General features: G+C 37.6%; 1 protein-coding gene across 6 annotated transcripts in view; it reads right to left on the bottom strand.

The window, feature by feature from the left end:
- The window catches only part of SSBP2 (single stranded DNA binding protein 2), a 179,732-nt gene that overhangs the window by 9,380 nt on the left and 145,685 nt on the right, over positions 1–24,667 (bottom strand). For 2 of the 6 annotated variants that reach the window (XM_074568937.1, XM_074568935.1), the window contains 8 exons: positions 24,035–24,101; positions 23,754–23,824; positions 19,794–19,861; positions 13,589–13,637; positions 11,645–11,680; positions 6,964–7,018; positions 3,742–3,812; positions 2,322–2,400 (listed from right to left, as the gene is read on the bottom strand). In XM_074568937.1, coding sequence (XP_074425038.1) covers positions 2,322–2,400; positions 3,742–3,812; positions 6,964–7,018; positions 11,645–11,680; positions 13,589–13,637; positions 19,794–19,861; positions 23,754–23,824; positions 24,035–24,101 — 496 coding nt within the window. Of the gene's footprint in view, positions 1–2,321; positions 2,401–3,741; positions 3,813–6,963; positions 7,019–11,644; positions 11,681–13,588; positions 13,638–19,793; positions 19,886–23,753; positions 23,825–24,034; positions 24,102–24,667 lie in introns of all 6 variants that reach the window. The other 4 variants (XM_074568936.1, XM_074568934.1, XM_074568939.1 and 1 more) reach the window with 3 other exon arrangements.

A 24,667-nucleotide genomic window follows, 5' to 3' on the forward strand; every position in this document is an offset into this window, starting at 1 on the left:
TTGCTCTCACTCAGGTAAAGCCAAGAATAAAGGAAATATAGTTTTAGGATGGATGTATCAAGAAAAGCATTTTTAGCAGCAACAGACAATAAACAATTCTGGTCACCTACTTTAAAGAAAGATAAATTCTAGAAGAGTGCTGAATACAAAAGTAGAAGAGTATCAGAGAAAAACAATCAAGAAAATGGAGTTGTGGGAGGAGGCTGAAATAGCTTACTATACTTAGCCAGGCAAATTAAGGCTGAGAAGGAATATGATTTCTCTCTATAAATACATCACATACATAAATATTATGAAGAGTCATTTTGTCATAGGCCAAAGGGTAAAATTTGGTGGAAATCAGGAAAATCTTTCTAATGGGCAGAGGTATGGACAGATACCCAATAGAAGGGCTGCGGTCATAGAAGTTGGAGAAGTTCAAGATGGACTTTGACGAATTTATCCATCTGATTATGAGACACAGCTGCCTACTGCAGCATGGAAATGAATGCAGCAGATCGCTCCCAGCCCTCCTCTCCTAAAAGAACTCGGGTTCCAGTTCAGATACGAAGTCACCCGTAGAAAGCAGTCATCACTAATGTGACTAAGCACATCATCATTTTCACTAGAGAAAATAACTGACCAAATGCTAGGTACACGTAAAATCCTTCCGTAACTGTCTCAGTTTATTTTTTTTGTTTAGCTAAGAAATAATTCTAAGGCTACAGAAAGTGGCAGAAAAAGATGTGATTACCTTTTACACAGTTTTTAAATTATTTCAATGCAAAGTGCATCATTATTAATTAAAACAACAATCCATTTTACAATTGTAATATGTAAAGAAAGGCTGTAAAATCACAAGGTGTCCTTATGCAAAGTAATCTAGGAATCAGGAATGCTTTCGTAGAAAAAAAAGATAATTCTATTAGGAGATAGATGCCTACTGCTGAACTTTAATTGTTTGGAACATGTCTGCTAAATGAGGTTTGATGGCTTATTTTTTTTTCTCATCTTGTCATAGCCTCTTTGAATTTCTCCCTTCCTTTTACTTGTTTATACTTTCTTTTTCACTACCTCCAACTTTTGGGCTACAAGTGATAGACATAAAGACTTAAATGGTGTGGAGTTTAGGTCCGTGCCTATGCTGGGAAGGTGACAGAGCTCTTCCTTGGGGACAGCAGCAAGGAGAACAATGGCAGCTCAGCTTCTGCCTGCACGACCTGTATCTAGCTCGCTTGGGTTTCTCCCCATGGAGGAAAATGAAAATGCTCCTCAGCCGGGGCTCCTCAGTTGGTAGTGCACCTTGCAGGCACCAACTCAGCTCCCAGATGTAAAGGAGAACCTTGCTGGCGGACAGGGGGGGATGGAAGAAGAGATCTGAAGCCTTTGCAGTCCTAGGTTCCCCCCTGTTGTTGCCAGCATGACCAACATCCCTTGGTGCAGAAGTGAAGAGTACAAGACAAGACCCGTATTCAGACCTACTAACCTCGTGTTAGGGCGTGAGCACAAATAAAAACAAGGTACTTGTTTACTTTGTGGGTATGGAAGAGGAAGGCATAAATGATATTTATTTAGCTTTGGCTTGTTGCCTACATCACTTCCAAGTGTCTATCATGCTTCCAGCAAAGAGTGAGAGCAAAGAGTTTGCTGTGGGACAGTCAGGAGACAAAGCAGTGTGCGTTTTGCAGAGTTGTGCACGGCTTCTCCCCTAGATACGAGTCCTTCAGAAATCATAGTGTCAAAAGTCCAGCAGTATGCTGTTCCTCCTGTGTGCCCCGACAAGAATTCTTTTGGGTGCATTAAAATTGGCACCTGTCTGAAGCTGCTAATGGGGATGGAGTAATAATACACTCAACAGATATATGGCTTAGTACAGAACAAATGAGGATATCAAAACGTTGGGATAAAACCAGCTTAACACATACATCAAAATATGTAATAACTTACTTCCAGGTAACGGATAAGAACGTGCACCAGCACATCACAATGACACCTTCCCAAGATTTTCGAAGAGGAAGACGGATAAATAAAAATGGTTCTTAAGCCTTCACCTCAACATTACTGCGATGGTATGCTTTTAGACTGGTCTTCATCAACTGGACTAAAACTACACTCTCTTATATAAATAAAATAACAGTATTTTTCTTTCAGAGGTGTACAATGTATGCCAATTCACATGCTTAAAAAGTACCTTAATACTACTTATTGATGTATATGCAGCTTTTTCAGTTTTTGAAAGATTTTTACATATAGTCTTCTGCATAACTCAGAGAACTCAGAGTCATAGAAAATGGCACTAGTCATTGAAAACTGACAATGTTCGTAATATTTACTATTATTACCTAATGATCCATTCATATGATGTGAATCCATTCCACCCAGTCCACTCATCGGTCCATCTGACCCTGGCCCCATTGGAAACTACAAAAGGATCAGACATTAAAAACGGGTATTACTGTACAATTTTTCGTAGATAATCTAATAAAAATAAAATATTTCTCAGGAAAAAAAAATAAAGGAAAAATGCACAGTCCTAGCTCTGAATGCGCAAGTCAAATGAAAGTCTTTCATGTGAAGACTGCAAAAACATCATTGCTTTTATTCACTTTTTCCAATAATGTCATGATTTTTCTTGATGACTTTTTTTTTTGTAATGATTTTTCAATGACTTCATGATTTTTGGAAACTCTCGCCTCTGTAGGCTGGAAAATAACTCAGGACTAATTTATTATTTACTTCAACACTCTGTGTATGACTTTCAAACCTGCTAGTGCTGAAGCTAGCTCTACTGTCATTGAAGTTACAGGGAACTGTACAGTTCTCTTCAATGAGTAAGCGATTAATTAACAGCTTTCAAACCTCACCCCATCCATACTGACAGTGGGACTACTCCACGTTACCTTTGCAGCATGAGCAGGTTCTGTCCAATTTCAGGTATTAACCTTAAATTTAGCTCTTCAAAAACTTAAAGACATTAACATTATAGGAAAATTTCGAAAATTCACTGCATGGTTTAGCAATATCTAAATAACTATATTTTAAAGTTCTACTGCCCGTTTTTCCAAAAGGCTGATAATATGGATCATGATTAAATGAAGTATGTTTGTAATCACAGAAATACAATAAAACTGAAGGCACAGAGAAAGATCAGTGAAGAAACAAGTTCTACCCAAGAATCCAGATTTCTGTCACCTCTAGAACTGCTGAAATTTAGGCTAAAATAGTCACAAGTTAACTATTTAATTAGGCAAATACTTAAATGCTATCAATAGGTTTCATTCTTAACATCCCATTTAGACAAACACGGAAGTTTGTTTCTTCTCAGGGACATTGATGTTATCCTTTTTTACAGAACGGCAGGGCAACATGATACTGGGTCACTCTAAACAATTTTTCTCCTCCCTTTTCAAGGGTAGATACTTTTTTATAACATGAGTTTGAATCCTGCAGAAACTAATGCTTAGTGGCAGCTCCTGGGGTGACGTCCTATCACACAGAAGTGTACTGCAGTGTGACAAACCAAGTCTAAGCAGAAGCTTCTAAGGTCTTTTCCATAAAGAAGAATATGACCCAATCATAATTTTGTATGGATTGGCATGATTGATTTGGGAAACATTAAAAAGTATGTGGTGGGGAGAACCAACTGAAGCTTCACCAGTAAGAATGGAAAACTTAGTATTAATGATATGTGATGGCAATGTAGTGTTTGCATAGAAAAAGGCTGTATAATTCAAAGAAGGATATAACTAGATTCATATTTACATTGGGTCTGTTGGGTCCAGGTGGTACTGCATTCATTAAAGTGTACATGTTGTCTCCAGAGTTGGTTGAATCTGTAATAAGAGATTATTTTAAGTGCTAATATATACCTTACAATAAAACTACTCATCTAATACATTTCCTGCCATTTCGTTCGTATTATTTCTGTCCCTGAATCACTGATACACAGCGGCAATATAATGGAAGATTTCATTCCCTTTCTATCTATTGCTACCACACAACACAGCTACGAAAAGAAATAATTGCAATGGTCCCTAAGTGACTACTTCTAGACTCTAGTTTTATGCACGACTGTTAAAAGGTTTATAAATCACCATGTATCTGTAACTATTTAATTCCATAAACCCTTTTTCCTGGAGTTCCAAATTATTTCACTCATCTTCAATATTCTCTATAAAGCAGGAGTTTCTTTCTTATCAATACTTCCTGTAATTTGTTTTCCATCTGTAATAAATGATAAATAGCCTCTCACTATAGACACTGCAAGTTAGCATAGTGAATGAAAATTTTTTATTCTCATTCATGTCACTCTTTGATTTTGGATATATCTAGCTATTCAGTGGAACACTGTGCAAAGATCCTTGCTCTAAGGACAGCTTTAACTGATGTATCTTCAAGGTACAATGTGGTGCAGTGCTTCAAAAAAAAACTGAGTCCAAAACCTATAAAGCCGTCCTGGCACAGCATGGTGCTTAAGCTCATACGTTCTGCCCAGGGTTTCACTTGGCCTTGCCAGACGTTGACACAGCTGTATTGCATCTCAGTCCCTTTCCTCCAATCAATGCTCATGAACCTTCAGAGCACCCCCAAAGTTGAAATGCAAGATTTAATTAACAAGACACACAGAAGACAACCCACACATCTCTTCTGGTTGAACTTAATAAACCGATGCCTAGGAATCATGAGTAGATACAAATTATTCATTCTGGTCCCCAGCTCATCCCCACTGCTAACACATGCAAAGTCTTAACACCCTTCATCAGTATCTGTAGGAAAGAGAAGGCAAAAAATGCAGCAAGACAGTAGACAAATTAGCCAAAAATCTTTCCCGAGGGAACTGGACAAGACATAGGCTATGTAATGTAAAAGGTTACTGAGAGGAGAACGACCTAAGGAAAGTCTGAATACATCCCTAAGGGGACTGCATGGTTAAAAAAAATATTGTCAACTCTGGAAAACCAGTACCTCCACAGTATCTACAAAAAGAACAAATAATAGCTTAGTACTCTATACCTAGCTCCTCCAAAAGACCATTCCACCTCTTTGAACGAGAGTTTTGAGATTAACACACCCACTGCTGAGCTTTAATTGCTTTTCCAAGACAAGGTGATGGGGGAATTTTGAGTCACAAGTAGTGAAAGCGAGAAAGCTGAGACCAGACTGAAATGCATTGGAACTGGGAATGTGGCCTGACCTCTCACAGGAATGTATTTTTACATTCACCGGCAGTTAAAACCAGTCTTTGTTTATTCCTTAGTCTTTCTGAGACAGTTGTCCAAGCATTAATTAACCTGGGTGAATAAATAATTCTATTATATGCAGAGCCCTAAGCATCACTACAACATTCAAATACACTGTTCAAGGAGGAGGGGGAACAAAAACCTCTTAGCCTAAAGTTATCAAAGTTAAATTAGCACATAAAAAGTTATTTTTAACATTCGATGAGGTAGGCAACAAGTTCTTCAACCACTAGATCTGTTGCAACACTTATCTCTAGCTCTCCCCATGTTCTGCTGGCTCATGTGAAAATACATATGGGCTAGCTGGGCCACGGGAACCCTCGGAGCTGGTTTCCCTCAGAGGCAAGTAAATACCTTCGCAGAATTCTCAGATGGCCCATTTCTAAGTGTTTTCATACTCTGGAAAAACAGAGTCTCAAAACATCTCTGAGTCTCTAACTGAAAACGGGAACAACTGTCAGCAGAAGCTTTATTGGAGCTGCACACAGACAGCCTAACGTGTGCCGTAAACTGCAGTACTGACTATTTTTAAAAGTGCGGGTTGTCCATAAGGTTGTTTTATGTTAAGAGAGACTCCTAATTTTTAAGCGCCAGCTTGCACTAATTATCTTTTTCTCTAATGATATGAACAAGGAAGCCATACTCTTTGTCTCAGGTTGCATTTTTTAAAGCCCTGGAATTGTATTTAATGAAGATATTATATTGGTGCAAGAAGTTCTCATGGAGAAGGACATGTAGAGGACAGCAAGAACATGTAGGACCTAAGGACTGAGGATGCTGTAACATCATTGCGATAAGCAAATCCCTCTTAGCTGGTGAAACTATGTTGCAAAGGCAGATGTTGACCAAAGGGACTAGCCATTGAATACTGGGTTATAATACTGGGTTAGTTTCATTTTAGCAGACTTCTCATGATGTCCATGGGGAAGGACAGCATCCTCCACATCTTGCAGTTTCACCTTCATACCAGAATCTTTGCAGAACATTGGTGGAGGGAAATACTTCCATCTAGTTGATCATCTTTAAGCCTTGAGAAGCTAGCTAGCCGTCCTAAATCCTCCCATCCTCCTCCTTGGTTCCTCAAACCTCAGTAGCAATGTGGACAGTCTTTTATATGGCCAAAATCTCCATGTGGTCAGAGTTGCAAGATACAGACCATGCTACCAGGGGAAACAACGGGGCAGTTGAAGTTATGGGAACAGGTCACTGGTAGGACGTGACAATGGCTCCTCTGGGGCCTTTCTCCTCCATTGCAATACAGAGGAGAGGAACCTGTCCAGCATGACCCTGCTGTCAGTCAGATGACATAGCCGTGGGATGCAGCGCATCACTCAAGAGCCACGTGTTGGTCCGCTCTATCCCATAGGATACTACAGGGTACGTTTCACCAGATTTAGAAATCTCCTGTTTTCCACAGTGGTGGAATTGTCCCAAAATAACATTAGTAAAAGCAAATAAAAACTGTGACCTCTTTTGTTTTTATCTTGCTGTTGCAAGAAAAGATGGGCTCAAAAGCCAGAGAAATTAATTGCTCTGAACTGCAGAGATATAGTTCTTTGTATCTCTTCAACATAGCATGGAGAGAAAGAGAGTGAAAGCGCAGGAAAAAACCTGACACAGAAACTACAAATCTAATAATTTCTCATTAGCGGATTCTTCATGAAAATCTAAGTCCAAAAAATAAGTTTTGTATTTGCTAAAATGCCTTAATTATCTTCTATTATTTCTGAGTATGTTTCAATACCTGCAGGACTAGGCATGATAGGTGTTCCTGGTGGACCTCCACCTCCCGGAGGACCCTAGAGAGGGTAGAAAACATCAGTTAGCATGAAAGGAAAAAAGCATCGCAGTAAAAAATGAGCATAGTACAAATGAAAAAAAGTATCATGAATGTCATGAGTTAAGCTGTTAAAAACATGCACATTTTCTGACAAGCTAGCGAAACAGCTCATCACAGATTAAGACAAGGTAATTGGTCAGCAAGCTCTGGCACAGACTTCTGACGTATGCAGGTATACAGACCCAAGAATATCCATTAGTCAATAACTGTGTGTCATGCTGTGAGTCAGACAAGAGAAGTACTTGGAGCAGGGCCTAAGACAATTACATTTCGTTCCCTCAACCTACTTTTATTACCACTGCTTTTCCAGCTGGCATTTCTGTTTTGTTGTACTCTGTACACAGTCAGTGTAGAGTAACCAATGTTTGCTAAGCACAAAATAAGGGGGTGTCCCATGGGGACACAAGAGCCTAATCACCTTAAGAAAGCGTTTTTTTTTTTTAGGCAGACTTGGCATCTCGATGCCGTAGGCTTCTTAATTCTACCCATCTAATATCCTACAATTTTTTAAAATAACATCTGGATATAACTTCTTCTCAAATTAATGACAAATGGATTTAAAAAGTCAGGATAATGCTGGGTGCAGTCTTATCACTTGCCTAGACTGCTAAATCAAAGACTAAAAAGTCAAAAAAAGCGACCATCAAGGAACATCCATTTACTTATTTTTTTATTTTTGTGTTACGAATGTGTTTACGATTGGGAATTGCACGTAAACTGCTCTGGTTGCTAAACAAGCCTTTTCAGGTCCTTTAAGAATTTTTCCAAGACATTTATTCTGAACATCCTAATCATTTAGTAAGAATAGAACCATAACTTCTTGCCCTATGTTTGCAGATCCACTAATATTTTTAAGTAACCAACTTCCAGTTTGATAAAAACGTCTGTGTCAATAAAAGTCAATAAATACTGACTTTCCATAATTAAAAATACACAGATTCCTAGCAACAGATGATTATTTTCATTGCCATATGCCTTCTTATATTTTTATCTCTTTTGTTATATTTTAAAATAGCAGATATACTGTTCCAGACAGGTGCATTGTTTCAGTAGCACTGAATATAAAGGTTTGGTTGTTCCAGTCTGCTTACAAGGACATTGCTGAGATTTGCTGTAATTCACTGAGATATTTTGGAAGGAGGTAGAGAAGTCCTGGATTTAAAACAGTAGACAGTCTTTCTTAATGGCCTATTTAAAACAACATTTCTTACAAAGCATTTAGCAATAATATACTTATAAACATTATTTTCAGACAACCTAACTCTGTAACGTATTAGCTTTCTGAATGATACTGCTCCTCCCCGGGTTCGTACAAGTAAAATACTTGCAGCGGGAAGCATCTCTGTCCGCCAGCCACTGGTCAACTGTAGATTGTAGGTGAAACAGAAATCTTTTGCCCAGACACAGCAGCACGCCCCTGCAGTCAGTCAACGTATATATGTATATATATATATATGTACACCTCTATGCCCTTATATGTGACCCCCCCCTTCCAGTTCTTTATCTTGTGCTTCCCCTTGCTCGTGAACTAATCAAGGTCACTGATATCTTTTGTGGGAGAACAAAGGCTCGCTCCGCCGTGAAACCCACGGATCAGCTTATAAAAATCAAGGCATACTCACAACTTCGTTTCATGCTGCCAGCAGCCACATAGCTTTTTTCCCCTCCCAAATTACAATTGAATCAGTAACGAATGTGTTAGGATCGGGCTTGCCAAAACTGCTGGAAAGGCCTATTCAGCTGTCGTGGTTTGGGCTCAATGTCCTCAAACCAGGACATCGGCCCTCAGCAGTGAAACATTCCCCATTACTGCTGTAGAGCTACAGACTCTAAATTCAAAGGGACCTTTGTATCACATATATGACCCTCTAGGCATCACAGGATATGACTTTTTATTCATGGATTTGTGCACTAAGCTCATTAACTTGATTTTTCCAGATTTATATATATTTTTCGGCATCACATAAAGAGGTGTAGAAACCACCAACTGGTCATTTATTAGAAAAGTTACTTATCTTCAATACTAACTTTTGCATCTAATTTTAAATTTGCATTTACTCTCATTGTTTGTGTATTTTCTTCTCTTAGAAAGACTCTCGGTATCAACTATTTTTGCTCTGAGAATATATTAATATGTAATGGAATTATTTCTCAAAAACTGTCTGATAAACTAACTAGACTAAGCTCTCAAAGCATGTAGTTCCACATCAAAAATCCTTTGGCTAAAAAGCTGTTTTAAGAGCTCCAGCCCACACTTTGTCCCCAGACGTGTCCTCTCTTGGAAGCTACTGCCCCCCGGTTTTGCTTATGTAGCTGTTTGTTCAACTGGAGTTCATGTGCTCCTTTTCCAAAATGTGGTTAGCCTTTCTGAAGCAACACCACTCTCTCATCATCAAACAAGACATGTACAAGCATTTAGGCTGGCAGAAGAAGATTTCAACCCTTGGCCCACCCCAGCAGCTCCACCACTACCCTCTGCTGGCGGCAGCCTCAGCTCTGCTTGGAGCTCCCTCTGTGAGTGTCCCTCTACCTAGTTTGGGTCACCTGAAGCGCTTCAGCAAGGACCTGGTTCTTTAAATGCTTCAGTCAACTTCAGTTGTTTTGGATGAAGAGGGTCACTCCTCCAAGGAACTCCAGTGACAGACCTGAAGGAGTGGTAACCTTCAGCAGCTGAGTGGGGATGAGGAATTAGGCACCTTCCCACTGGCACAGCTGGAGTTCACAGCGCACATCTGACCAAAGCCTCAGGCATTTTCCTCAATACTTAACTCTTTTGTGTGCTTATTCTTGCATCTTTGCATATCTATTGATTTCCCTACAATGCTGCAAATTAGGTGCAACTTTCCAGCATCAGTCCCATCATTGTCACTGAAAGAGGTAAAATCACCTCTTTACTCTTACTCCTTCTCTATCTATACACTGAAATACAGTGATGCCCTCTTTTGGCCAAGTGATTTGTCTTGAAGACCTTTTGGCCAAGTGATTTGTCTTGAAGACTCACTTGATGTGAGTACACCGAGAGAGTCTTCTACTATAGCTTGCATTGCACTTAGGTTTGCTTCATTCAAATAATTTTCTATAGCATCTCCTTTTCTAGTTTCTCAGGACTTCATACTTTCAAAAAACGACAACACAAAGTCAAATATTCAAAAAAATTCTTCAAAATCTGCAACAATAATTGATCACTACTGTCTAGGGCAAACCCAACAAAACCTCTTCCCAGCAGAGAGAACTTTATGAAGTTCTTCATAAAAAGAAATGGTTTGCAGATCAGCAGATTTAGACTGTTTCCACTAAACACGTGGCAAAATGAGTACTACGGTTATGGACACTTCTGAGAATCATAACCTTTCTCACAGCTAATTGTCTAAATAAAAGACAAAAGAAATTGCTTTTATCTGAACAAAAACAAAGTCGTCCTTTAACTCATCCTTCAGCTTTAGCTCTGCAGGATCGTCTCTCTTACGAAGACTGAAAAGTAAGAGAAACCTATAAGCAGCACAAACAGATGAAAAATCAAGGGTTTATTGTCCTCAAGGTGAAGGACCTGCTATTCCCACATTCTGAAATAGTTGCAGTTTTTATGTTTAAGCCAATGCCCTGCAGTTACCTAATCTTCAGGTGATAAAACACAAAAGATCAAAAGAAAAGGCTACCGAAACTTGACCAACCAACAGAAATTTGGAATCCAGCATATGTATATACATAAAATTCTCCCTTGTTACCCTGTGACACCAGTAGCAAGCATGTGGCAAAAACAGATGAAACAATATGCCTCAGAACAGTACATCAGAAGTACAAATAATCCAAGCACAACAATAACAACGACAAAGAGCCTAAAAAGATAAAAAATGTTAAACTCTTGGGATAGAGACAAAACCCCAGCAGTATATTCTCCAACAAAAAACATTTTGTTGATAGGTAAAGTGTATTTGTTAAATTCCAGAGAAAGGGCCAGCATTTCGTGTTCTTTTGAGTGACAGCTCAATGCTGGACCTATTATAAAGTTTTAACTATTTCATTCTAAAGTACAGACTAAGAAAAAAACAATGATACCAACTAATCCATCATCAATTAAGACAATGTCTGTAAAATGAAGACATAACAGAGCATGGAGAAAGAAAGAGTTTTCAGGTCTCCAGAAGGTAATTATAAGAATAAAAATCTCCCTTAAAATGTTAGCTGTAAGGACCCACTTATATATCTTTTGGGAGATAAAAGCTTGTTCTAATTCTTCAAATATTTTTTTTTATGATGAAGTTCAGAAATTCACACACAAAATTGTGTTACTGAGAAAGCTGTGGATTTTTGTCCTTTATTATTGGAGACAATACATTGTATTGGTTATACAAATGTTTGCTGAAATAAAACAGCACTCAGGGCAATTTTGACCAGACCGATAATGATTCTAGTAATGAACATCAACATATGCACCACAACCGGCAGAAAAAACCCTACATGCAGATCAGATGTTCAGTTCTCAACCAATACACAAGGGTTCTTCTTAACATCTGGACAGCTATTTCTTTGCCTAAATAAAATGTAACATCTATTCTAAAAAGCAAACACACACAAGTGTACTTACTACATAGTTCCCAGGAGATGCTGAGGAGTAAGGTATCTGTAATATCAACAGAAACAAAACAGTCATTTCTTCTGCAGTGAAATGGAGTCTATATCTACATCTATGTACAGTTCCAGGTTAACATGTTTGTTTAATTTATTTCAAAGACACAGTTAAGGGTTACGGGAAAATGTTTCTTGCCAAACACAAACACCTCTTCTTTTCAACAACTTGTCGTTGTAAGTATGTTCAATTCCAAAACTAGCAATACAGGCTCAGCCCACATTTAATACCCAATATTTCAAACAAAAATACTTCCATTTAAGATTACTGTGCCCTGTTATCCACTCCAATGAAATCAGTGTGAATAACATAATTCACACATTTAAATGTCTATAGGCTGAGGCCTAATATCTGATCTCTATTTTTTCATAATACCTGAAGCATGCATTTTTAACAGCCAGCCTCGGTTTTTTAAGATACTAAATGCAAGCTCTAGTACCAACCCAGTTCTTGCATCTACTACTACGGTCCTTTTATTCTTATTGCAGGATGCACAATAAGCTCTGTAAAGATCTGCAGTCTATAGTAAAAGGTTAAGCTATAAGATTATTAAGGTAATATGCTTTATAAGGTTTATAAACTTACGCAGCACATACTTGCATTTAAGTCAATAAGACTTCAGAATCATCGCAAGCACAGACTGAATCTGTATGTTCTTATATATACTTAATCTTGATTAAAATCTTGACCATAAAAGGAAAAGCAACTCTCATATCTTTCACCCTAGAAGATACTAATTTTCATTTCTTTGCATTATTATTTTTTTTTCTTTAAAGAAAGGACAGTGTTCTATTTTAATTTAAAATTCAATTGTGGTATTTGTTACAGAGGGTATCTGGTGAAATCCAGCTGCCTGTGAACAATCCAGTCTTCTTTATGATATCCTTTGCAATTACTCTCTTTAAAGGAGCACGGAGCAATGCTATTTTAGGAGGATGGGGTAAGAAGTAAGCATCTTACATGATTGTAGACAACTTGTCATGCAGCTCATTTTTACAAATACATCTATTACTGGATTCTCAATTAATTTCATAGAATGAAAATATTTCAACTCCCAGTTGAAAAATACCCTAACATCCGTTTTAGTTGAGGACACGCAAAAGTAAACCGAGGAAGAGTTTCAGCTCTTTTCTTCCCCAACTGTCATTAGTAGAATTAAAAAATCCAAATTGGTAACAACAGAAAGAACCAGGCTAGTCTGTTAAGCCAGATCCATCTTACCCAACTGCAAGTGCCAAAAAGGGACACCTTTTTATACTAATGATGTATGACCACTGAATGAAAATGAAAACTTTACTTTTGCGTTTTCTGAAGAAATACCAGATGTGTTGTTCTTGTGGGACGCCCCACTGACCTCCTCTTCCTTCTAGCTGCTGTCAGACTACCTCATTTTGTAGTTGTTGCAATGAAACGCAATAGAGTGCACTGCTTTTTACAAAAAGCATATGAAATGGCTGATGTCTTGCAAGCAATTGCTCTACGACTCCATGTTCCCTAGTTAAGAGCAGCAAACGTGCTTTTGTTATGTATGTATCTTAACAAGCTGTGATTTTTGTAGAGCTTGCTGGCCAGACAGTGTTGACCTAACTCACCTTACTTGCACTATGGGAAGATAAAATGTATTTTAAATATATCCCTTTGTGTTAAGGAAGTGCTGTAACTGATGCAAAGACGCAGAGCTGTTGTGTGATTATGAAAAGAGCTGGGTATGTGCAGGTCAATGAGCTCTCTGTTCAGATATGCTCCTCACTGAACCTGCTCTGCATTAGGGTTACGGGGAAAAATATAAAGCATGCCGTAGTTTATTTGTTGAAGGAAGTGGAATTTTGTTCCTGGTGTACTGATGAGAAATATTTTCCTAAATATAAGATGATGTCTAACATATTTTAAATATTAACTTACAGAATTGGCATTGGTTGGGTTTGGCCAAGGTCTACCACCACCAGGACCCCTGTAACAGAAGATGAAAGATGAGACACAGAACAATCCCCATCTTCTGAGCAGCTCTGAGGAAGCAAATCAAAATAATCTCTTTCCAGAGTAAGGAATAAGATGGCTTTTTTTCAAATTAAAGTGTGATTATAAACTGTAACTACACCAAGTTATAAAGCTATAGCAAAATTCTCAATCATTGCATTGTCATTTAATCAGTTTATGAGTTGATTCAAGATAATTTATGTATTATTACAACCCAGCCACTCACATTTGAGACACTTTGGTTCCTGACTCATTCTGGTACTTCTGTACTCTTCAGGACAGGAGCTGCCAGAATGGGACCATCAGGAGTCCTTCCCCAGTAGCCACACTGCACAGTTTTTCATCGGTCCCAAACACTTGCAAATTTAGGAAGTGCCAGATATTCCCCTTTTATATTCTCAACAGAACAATTTGAAAGACATTGCAAATTTGTGTCTGGGGAAGTGCCTGCCTTCTCTTCAGGGTGAATTTAACTCTATGTAACACAGACACAACATTTTAACACGGCACAGCAGTTTTCCAAAAGTAAAAAACAAGTTCACAAACTCTTTAAGTTCTCATGAGAAGTGTTTTTCCGTGTACTCTGTTAACTTTTTTTAAAAATATATGGAGAAAGTATTACACATTCCACAGAAGTCTACTTACAGTATAGAGAAAGGCAGAAAGGTACTAAAATATAAGTGTAACCTCAGTCATAGGAACAGCACTCTTGCTTACACAATGAAGAATTGAGGATGCGTGCATTTACTGAGTATGGATCTAGAATACTGCAAGTATAGTAAGGTTTCATTAGTGAAAGCGATGCTAGTACTTTATAAATTTTTTGGGAAAACCTTTTTTTTAAAAGAACGAGCCATAGAAAGAATGTTGCTATAACCTGTATCTGATAAGAACAACAATAAAAAATCTCATGTATTAAAAATCGAAAACATGCCACTTTATACATAGACTTTAAACATACGTTTAGATATGTATCTAAAACCAGTTTGCTACTTGACTAGGGCTACATTATCTCCACGGAAGTCACAGAAACATGACATTTTTCACACAGCAGGCAAAATGGAAATTTCAAACTTTTCAGACATTGTCGTTACACGTGGCCCAAATGGTGTACGCATGATTAAGTGGCAGCTCCCCAGCAGGGGGGACAAGAGCGTTTCACAGGCAGAAAACCTGTTTGATAAAGCAAACTCAAGGAGACATCAGAGGGGTACTAAAAGCAGAAGGGAATGGGGAAAGGGAAAAAGGAAAAAACGTCCAGATAGAGCACATTTTTCTCAGAACTCTTGCTGTTATTTTATGTTTCTCACTCCTAGCTGAGTTCAGAAACATAGTTTGGTGGTTAGGCTTCGTCTTTTAAGAGTCCTGATGGAACTAAGCCATATGGGAGGTAAAATGTCCATGTTTACAGTCACAACATCTCAATAACCATAATTATTCCTGGGAGCATTAAGAACTCCTAGTTATTTATAAATAAGACAAAATCACTTTTTGAAGGCCCTGACAACTGAGAAGCAGAGCAGATGACAAAATTTTCACATTTAAAATGGCATTTTGGCCTCATTAGCTTTAGAAAAGCAACATTAGCCACCACAGCTTACCAGACATGGGAGAGTGATTTAAATATAGAGAAGAAAGCAGGCTTTATTAATGAGTTCAGGAAGTTTTCTATCTACTTTTAAGTCTTGCAAAACTATAAACTATTAAGCAGATATGATGCCAAAGGGATTTAATATTGAATCTTTTTTTTATTATTATTACATTGTTGATGAAACTATAAAGAAATTAGCTCAAACAATCAACTGAAATGAATCAAGTGAAAATTGATGTATGTCTGTTGACACTATTCTTGGAAGGTTGGAAAACAGGAATGTAGGTGAGTATTTGCTGCTTTAAGAAGAGAGGAGGCAAAGCAAGGAAAAGGGACTCACAGTACTTGTGCTCCTCAGGTCAAATATTCAGCAATTTCTCCTCTGATAATGATTAACGAGGTAAAATATGTGGTGTTCTGGTTTGTTGTTTTTTTTTTTCCAAAAAGTTGCTCTTTTTCCTACTTTCGTTTATTGGATCCTCTTTTTCAGAGAAATCAGGAATATTTGTAACAACACTGGAAGCCTGTTTTCATGCCAAAACCCTGCACTTGTTTGTGTGACATTAAGTAATAAAAATGTATCTAGTGAACAGCATTAAATGGAAAATAGCTGTGACGACACTGCAGATTACTCTGAACTACAGAGGTATTAAAAAGCCGACTCAGATATACGATCGGTTTAAGCCACAGCAATGTGGAAATTTAGACAGGCCTTATGAGGAGACGGGGAAACTCACCTTTCATCTAAAAAGCTGTTGGAATTTGCAAATTTACTGGAAGCTATGGACAGCTCTAAGTATAGATTTAGAAAACACTCTAGCAGATTCTGCTGGAAAGCCATATGTTTTTTGTGGAGCCAAATGTTGTTAGCTTATAAAACACACATAAAAAAAAGCTACCTGCAATTTTTTTCAATGCAATGCAAGCAGGTTTTTTGCCCTTTATTAAATGTTTATTTTGGAAGCATCAACAGAGTCATAGAACATTATTTTGAATGTACCAATTCCAAAATAAAGTAATTTACGAAGTATCTATCGTTATGACTAATTACTGCTGCATTTTATCCTTAAAGTTAGTCCTATAGCGTTGATCCTAGTACTTGAAAAAATAAAGTCTAAAATTTCCATTTCCCAAGGGGCAAATATATTCAATCAGGAAATTAAACATCTAGAACACACGTTTGTGAATTGAAGTTAAAAAACAAACTCACTTTTTTTTTTCTTTTCAGGCATGACTGAGACATTCTTAGCACTTGAAACCACACTGCAGGTCACACAGGCCATTAAAAAGTGCCAGTGAAATGTAACACTGCTCCCCAAAATTTGCCATTTTGTTCCAAAGAGGGTATTTTCCCACAAAGAAAGAAAATCTTACTAAAAATGGCTACACCAAGTTTCAACTTAAAACCTTATAGCTAAAATAATTTTGTAGAAGAACATAGGATATGTACCAGCTGTTTCAAACAGTAATCTGAATGGCATTAGTTATGATGGAGCAGGCAATTATTTAGCAGTATTACATTTATGGAGTACATGCTCCTGGACCAAAAGACTGTCTACAAGTTCTCAGCTGGTTGTTGCCATTTTTGACAACAGAGAACACTTTTCATCCAGAAAAATGTAAAATTATATTTGGCTGATATTCTGCTCTTAATCAAAACAGCTTCCTTTCGCGCTTTCCAAGGAGAAAAAGCTGGATTTAAAATGACAACTGTTTTTGTAGAGTACACATTTTTATATTTTAACTTTGCCAAAAATCCAAAAACATTGACTAGAACACTGAAAAATTTTCATGTAAGAAAAAGATATGGCTATGTAAAGACAAATATACATTACTATAAGCCTTGCGTATAGTTACCCTGTTTCCTAGGAATGTAAGTAGACTAAATGATTTACACCATGCATTAGATGAGTTGTAAGGGATAATACAAAGAACGCATTCAACACAGCTGGGTCTGTCTATTGCCATTGCCCGCAGGTTATCCTCGAATGCACCCCGACTGATCCTGAATGCTATAATTGACCAGAAAACAAGCCTTCAGTGAGATTTCGGTGTAAGGACAACTTTGACAGCAGCAACTTTACTGTAAGAAAAAACTCTGATGTCCTGGAAATACAATTAAAAGAAACCCAGACCATAGTAACTCCTTTGTGTTTCTTTTGATCAGTATACGTCGCTCCATTGACAGAGGAAAAGAATTACTCAGTTTGATGGTAAAAAAATTATTCATGTTGTAAGGCATGCAATAATGGAGCTCCTTATAATGGTCTGTGATTCAGCATGTAACACAGGCCAGGATATGCTACAGCGTAATATTCCAGTACTAGCACTTTGGAGTCTGGCCTTTAAAGTGAATTATAATAAGCAAAGGGACAGTATGAATTCTTGTTCAAAACCAAGACTAAGTATTCTGTTCCCACTTTCAGCTAAACTGGAGTAAAGATGAGTTTGTAAGAAATGTAAAGGAGTGCAGTATATGCCTGGTAAGACATGGAGACAGCTACGGCTACCTACTTCATAATTACCGCTTTACACCTTGTTCTTCTCAGCAGATCACGCACTGTATCAAAGCCCATGAATATCCCAAGTAAAGGACTCTACTTCATGGTGTTCCCTTCAAGAGGACATAAAAGTCCAAAGGAAAATGTACTTCTCACACCACTGAATTAAAACATCATCTATGTACGTCTACCGGCTCAAGATGAAATGTGCTTATTAAATGCTGCAATATGGAAATGCTACTATTTCAGCCCATAGCCATCTCTCTTTCTGGCAGACCAGGAATTCTTTTTGTCATCCAGGAATGTGTTTTCTTATTTTCCCTATGCAAACTCTCATTTATGTGGATAAGCAGCCTCAAAATATCTTATACCTAGCCTGAATTTTAATTTTACAGTATTTTATTTTAGAAAGTTCATTTTCTTTTCTTATAATTAAATCCTCTCCTGACGACAATTTATGTAGTGCTTATATTATACTCGCACTGAATTTCAAATATCTACATTTTTTTTCTACATAAATTTTATTTAAAAGAAGAAATGCCTACCCTTGGGAAGGTTCCTAGTATTGTCTTAAGTCCAATACATGATGTCTATGATAGAGTAACACCCAACTTTAGATTTTATTTGTGTCAAGAATTCAAGGTATGTCTGGAAATTAGAAGAAAGTAAGGCTATGGTGGATTAGATACTTTTTAAATGGTATTATCTATCTCAATACTTCTTTTTCAGGTTGGCAACTCTTTACTTGAAAAGAAAATTATCATCTCTGGTTTATGTTTCCTACAAAAATAGGAGTAAAAACGGGTATCTACAACGTAACAATAACAACCGTATATAAATCTTGACTGTGTTTTCTGTGTTGATCCGCTGAAAACCTGTTCTTGAAAGACAAAGGTGTAAAACGAGTAAGAAAAGAAGATGTTCTCTACTTTTGGTTGTAAAATCATTCTAGTGTCTTAATAGCTTGACCACCATGATACCTTCTGTGACCACTCAAGGACTGCAAAATGGTGGTTATGAAAAAATGTACAAACTTCAGCAGAGGTACAGCCAAAATATAAGAATAGCTTGATAATCTCTGGTTGTGTTACAACAGAGATAACCATAGCAAGCCCCTTAAAATCTATGAATCTCTTAATAGAGAAATCTAAATACAAGGAGCACCTTACTTTCTTCCAGGCTTGCTAATCAAATAAGCAACTCCAAGCAAGCAAAAGCTTTATCTATCTAAAGTGCAGAAGATTCCTCATATTGGGTCACTTGCCATGCTAAAATCCTAAGGTTAAATCTAGTCTACTCTAGATCGAGTAATTTTACATCTGAAATTTCTCTACACCCTTAGAAGAGTGGGTTGTCTACAGGTATGAAGGGCGTAATACACTTCCATGACTAAACCCACGCCTGGAATAAATCCGCATAGCTTAACCGAACTCAGCCTGTATCAATTTTTACTAAATGACGATCCAGTCCCAGAAAACCTTACACTCGTATCTGTAATACCCTTCTACCTGTTCAGAGTGGGAATAAATGTAGTTATGGAAATAAAAACAACAACAGAGAATCATCCACACTTCTTCTTTCAAATGTCTTTTTTTGTAAATAGTTCTAGACAATGGTTTAATGTTTCTAAAATTAAGTACTTCTTTGCTTTGCAGAAAAGAACGACACTCGTACCATTCTTTACAAAATGTTTAACCAGTATCATAAAAAAAAATGTAAATAATGTATTTTTTAAAAAAAAAATGCATACAAGGATATATCAGTGACTGTACTGACAAATTATTCCCAATGTTTGAACTTTGACCTGTGAAAGAAAGTGAGGACTTGTACAGACTTGTAGGGACAGCAAAGGCGCCTGTAAGATGCATGCATAAGAAGGAAACTGGTGTGGATTCACTTTCTAAAATTGCAGTTGTTAGACATCAAAGCATGTTACTTATCATAGCATGTTCTCCCTTGTCATATGTATCCCAAATGTTACTCCTACAATGAAATAATGACTTTTCTAAATATTATAAGATTTTAATATTGTGCTTACATGTTCATTCCAGGCATCCCCGGGCCACCTAAAGCATTCAGTGGGGGTCTCATTGCACCTCCATAGTTCTGCAATGATAACCAAGGGTCAGACTACCACAAAACAAAAAAACAAAACCAAAGAGGAGGGGGAAAGAAAGGACAGCAGGTTAATGATATCCCTACACAACTGCTGGCTGGATAGGCCAATGTAATTCATTCTTTCAGGAGTTTCCATTGTTGACTTAAAAAAACAATATTGTTAACCCCAAGGAGAAAGAATTACAAACAATACAAGTAGAATAAGAATACTTAAAACATCAACTGTTTCAGGAGGAATTATTTACACACACAGACATCAAGTCAATGGCCAGCAAGGGGCAGGTTTTATAATGTATTCAACTTTCATATCAAGGGAGCTCATTCAAAATTAGAAACCTGTACTTAGATTCTAAGATTTCTACATCATGGAATTTAAATAGAATTATTTTAATTAGATTTTGTTAGGATATTAATAAATGCTTGTATAAAATTACACCATGTGATATCACATTTATAACATACAGCATAACCATTACATTTCTAATCAGTCAATTCTAATAAGTCTATGGTAACTAATATGAAAATTATTTGATAAGATAACGAATGTCATAGCAATGCTAACAAATGGAATTGCCCAATGCCTATAAAATTCGAGTTTGTGCTTTGATATGACAAAAGTTTAAGTGTGCTATTTACAAGAAAAACAAACTTCTACATATTTTTATTCAGAGGGATACAAGCAGAACAGTTTATCTCACCTGACAATCATAACACACTCCCTAGTCTGTGCTAATCCTGCTACATTTTTCGGATATTTTAAAAGAACGGATAATAGTAAATTCCCTAAAATGAAGAGCTGCACATTTTGGAAGGAGGTGGGGACGAAGAAGCAATTTACTTAAAAAAAAGTTTAGTTCACTGTTGTGGTCTGTTTTCCAAGAATAAAACTAACACACTCTATTTCACATACAGTATATTACAGACTACATAAACTATATGACTCAGGCTTGTGGGTGTTCTCTATATTGGTCTGATTCACCAAACCATGTAAACATGAAGTCATGAATACATGGGAGAAACACAGCAGTGACTCTGAAAGCGTGGGTCTGGTGCTGTTTATACCGTTAGTGGTAGGACATATCAGTTATCTAGAACTGATCTAGAACCAGGAGAGGCAGTTCTGTTGCTGCTAACAAAAACTCCAAACTTAAAACTTTCTTCATTGTTAACACTCCCTAAAGTGTCCCACAGACAGCTGGTTTGCACGAATACGTCCAGGGGCTGCGCACAGATGTCCTCCTCCAGACCCAACAGTGCCAGCTGAAGACAGTTTTATCCACAGCTGCTGGTCATCAATCACTGCTCATTCCTGCCTTTTTGTGTGCAGCCAGCAAACCGATTGGTGTGCACACTTAGGCAAAAGTGAGCCAGATTAGCTCAAACCCCCTCTTTGACCTAAGTTATCCTAGACAATTTTGCCTGAGCAACTCCTCTGTCAGAACTGTAGGGCACTAACTGGTGGATTGTCAAAGCAGTGGGCACAGTAACGTCTCCAATTTGCACTACTGGATCTGGCAGAGAACACAGTCTGACTGTAACAAAACAGAAGTTCTCTATCTGTTTTATGTCATTTTTTCATCTTGATGTGGAGGGCTGAGCCATTCTCCCTGTTTGGTCTGTCTGGTGTCTCCTCTCTTTATTTTAATTCAGGAATCATTTGTGCGGGCCAGGGTTAAAGATCTCCATGGAATCCTGCAGGACTGGAATAATCCTAATCAAATGTACTCCTAACTCTAATTAACGTTAATTCTAATCAAATGTACTCCTTCGTCCTAAAATGAGAGCGCTTTCATTAAGGCTACCAATTCACATGTTCTTTCAGCTGCAGCTATGCTGTCTGCAGAAGTTAGTTCCCCAGTTTGTTTCTTACAGATTTCTACTCAAAGTCACCACCAGCATTTTTTATCTGGTAGTTAAGATGTTCACAAAAGTGCTCCCTAGTATTAGGTGGCCAAAATGAGACAGATTAACCATGATTTATTTCTTAAATATTTAAGATGACCCAATTCTTTTCGACTAGAAAGCTTTAGGGAGCATGTGGGAAGCTCACCAGCAGACCTGAGGGACTGGGAGAAGTAGCCAGTCACAGACTGGAGGAAGTACCCCCTTCAGCTGACAGAACTACAGCTTGAAAAAAGCCTTTGGAGCTCTTGACAGATTCAAGCATTTACAACCATACTTTTTGCTTCATGTTACATAGTCTGAAACAGTCCAGAATCATAAAATACAAAACTGAGGTAAATTTTCTCTACGTTTTCAAGCATATGCATGCTGTACTTGCTATACTGGACATAAGCACTTCTATATCAGCACATTAAGTAAGTGTTTTGCAAGTGTAGCAGGGCCTCCTGCTACAGGCACAGCTAAGTCAACTTTACAGTGCTGCAGCAAGAGGACCTTAAAAGTAGGTGTGAAAGATTCATCAAATTTGGCTGTAGAACTGCATTCTGAGAAGATCCTAAATGCCAGATACAAAGACAGGTGATGATCCATTTATACAAAAGATTGATTTGCGAACTTAAATTTTGTGTAGATTAGCTACATTGTTCCCCTTTTTTAGAGGATGTTCAGTACAAGAAAGAAGAACCTTACAAAAACACTGGATTTTAAGAGACAGTAGAAATGGAAAAAATATCCTTATAAAAACTGGCAGGAGATTTGCCTGCTGTGTGACTAATGGTGCTGCATCAAGTATCAGCTCAATCTCACATGGCAGCATTGCAAAGCTTCTCTTTCTACCTCCAAAAAGCAAGTGGTAAACATACTTCAATGCTACAAAAAAAAATAACCAATGTATTTCACAATGCTTTGTTGGTCACGCAGCAGATGTGGTGCAGAACTGCACAACTGGTTTCTACCAAGAAGATCCAAAATTGTAAAGACAGTTGTGAACAGATTTGAAAGTCAAAGCTATTCAATCATTTCAAATTCAGTTGCTATTCAAAGGAAAAAAAAAAAACCTCACTAGAGAGATTATCTGAAATGGGGAAGTAAAAATGCAAAGTGTGGGCACAAGCAGCACACTGTAAAACAAAATACTGGCAACATTGATATGATACACCACCACCTAAATTTTCTCTCACTGAGAGCACTGATTAAATACAGAATAATCTTTTGGAATAATATTTCAGGTATACATCAGAATTAATTTCTTTTCTACCTTAGTTTACTGTTGAAAAGTAATACTGACAAATATCCACTCATATTTTCACATTTTTGAGGAAAGAGCCTATGGAGAACTGTGACCAGGTCAGCACCATGGATCTTGCAATCCAAAGTTGCTTCACTCCTCCAAAAGAGAGCTAGAGAGATGTTTATGATTGACAAGGGGGAGAAATGGCAGCACAAAATTCTCATTTTACATTACAATCTCTCTAGCACTCCACAAAAATCTAAATCAGTGGTGGATGAAAGAAAATCCTTATAGAATTTGGGGGGGTATTTTTGGTACAAAGAGTTTGCCTAAGTTAGAAGTATTAATCCTTTCCTCCTAAATGGCATAATCAACCAGGTTGGGAGGATGAGGAAACACCTGCTCAATCCTTGGTTCCCTAAAAGATCTCCTTGGATCTCCTAAAGGCTCCCAAACGCCAGGCTCTGATTACAACATATACTGACTGTAGGACAAACATAACTTTTCTGAAATAAGCAAGTTAAGGGATTCCTCTTTTACCTTCAAATCTTAATGAAAATCACTGACGATTTAATTTTAGACTTTGAACAGCTGCAACTTAGAATTAATTTTTGTAAAACATGAAGTTTATTTTAAAATGGGATTAGAAGAACAAGTCCTGGCCACCTTCAATCTATGCAAAACCAGAGTAACACAGTGTACATATAGGCCTATCAATAAATATGGGTATCTATCTGTGGAAGGTACCTGTGGTCCTAACGGAACCATTCCTCTTGGAGGAGTCATTCTCTGCATTGGCCCACCCATGTTTGGATGTCCTGCAAGTAAAATTATGTAACTTAAAAAGGTATGCAGTACACAAGCACCTTCTAAAACAACGTTAACAAATCATTCCTTCTTAATTAAAAAAAAAAAAAACAAAACAAACCACAACTTTAAAAGCTGCAGTAAGCTTTGAAACACAGAAAGAAAGATGCAAGTTTGAGAAGATGGGACTTTTGAATGGTCCCAATAATTATTTCATTCACCTTGCTGCCGTGTTGGGTCCATCCCGCTAGGCAATAATGGCTGACTTCCTGGGACACCTCCGAGTGCCTGCAGGCGTACAAACCATATGTTAAAAGCATATAATGCTTTGAAATTTATGTTAAAGACATAATGCAAATATTTTTGTTTCAATTCCCAGATGATTCTTCTGAGTCAAGAGTAATGTGGAACAGTTAACCTTCCCAAGTGCCCTGACTAAACGCCTAAGTGCCTAACTAAACTAAGGGTCCCAGATGCCCTATGACCTTGACTGTGGACTTGCATGGACAAACTCTTGGACTTCTGTGGAATTATGTATAAAGAACCTCCAAAATGTAATTACCTAAATTTGCTTTTTTCCCCAAAAATCCTTCCTTCACTTTAGCTTACCTATTATTTAACCTCAAAACATTGATCTTTTTCTTGGGTATGTGGCCATTTATCCAAAGCTTATATTGCTATAGTTTTCTCTTTTAACCATTATTTTAACATTTCCTTTCAGAGGTCAGGATGCGGACACTGATATTCTCTGAGAGTGAGCTGTAACTGAGCCAACCATACAGCATTCACAGGGTACAGCTAATTAGGACTGTGATGTGGGGGACATTTTATCTTCCCCTCTGCCTTACTCTTGA

This window comes from Larus michahellis, chromosome Z (assembly GCF_964199755.1).
Source record: "Larus michahellis chromosome Z, bLarMic1.1, whole genome shotgun sequence".
Classification (NCBI taxonomy): domain Eukaryota; kingdom Metazoa; phylum Chordata; class Aves; order Charadriiformes; family Laridae; genus Larus; species Larus michahellis.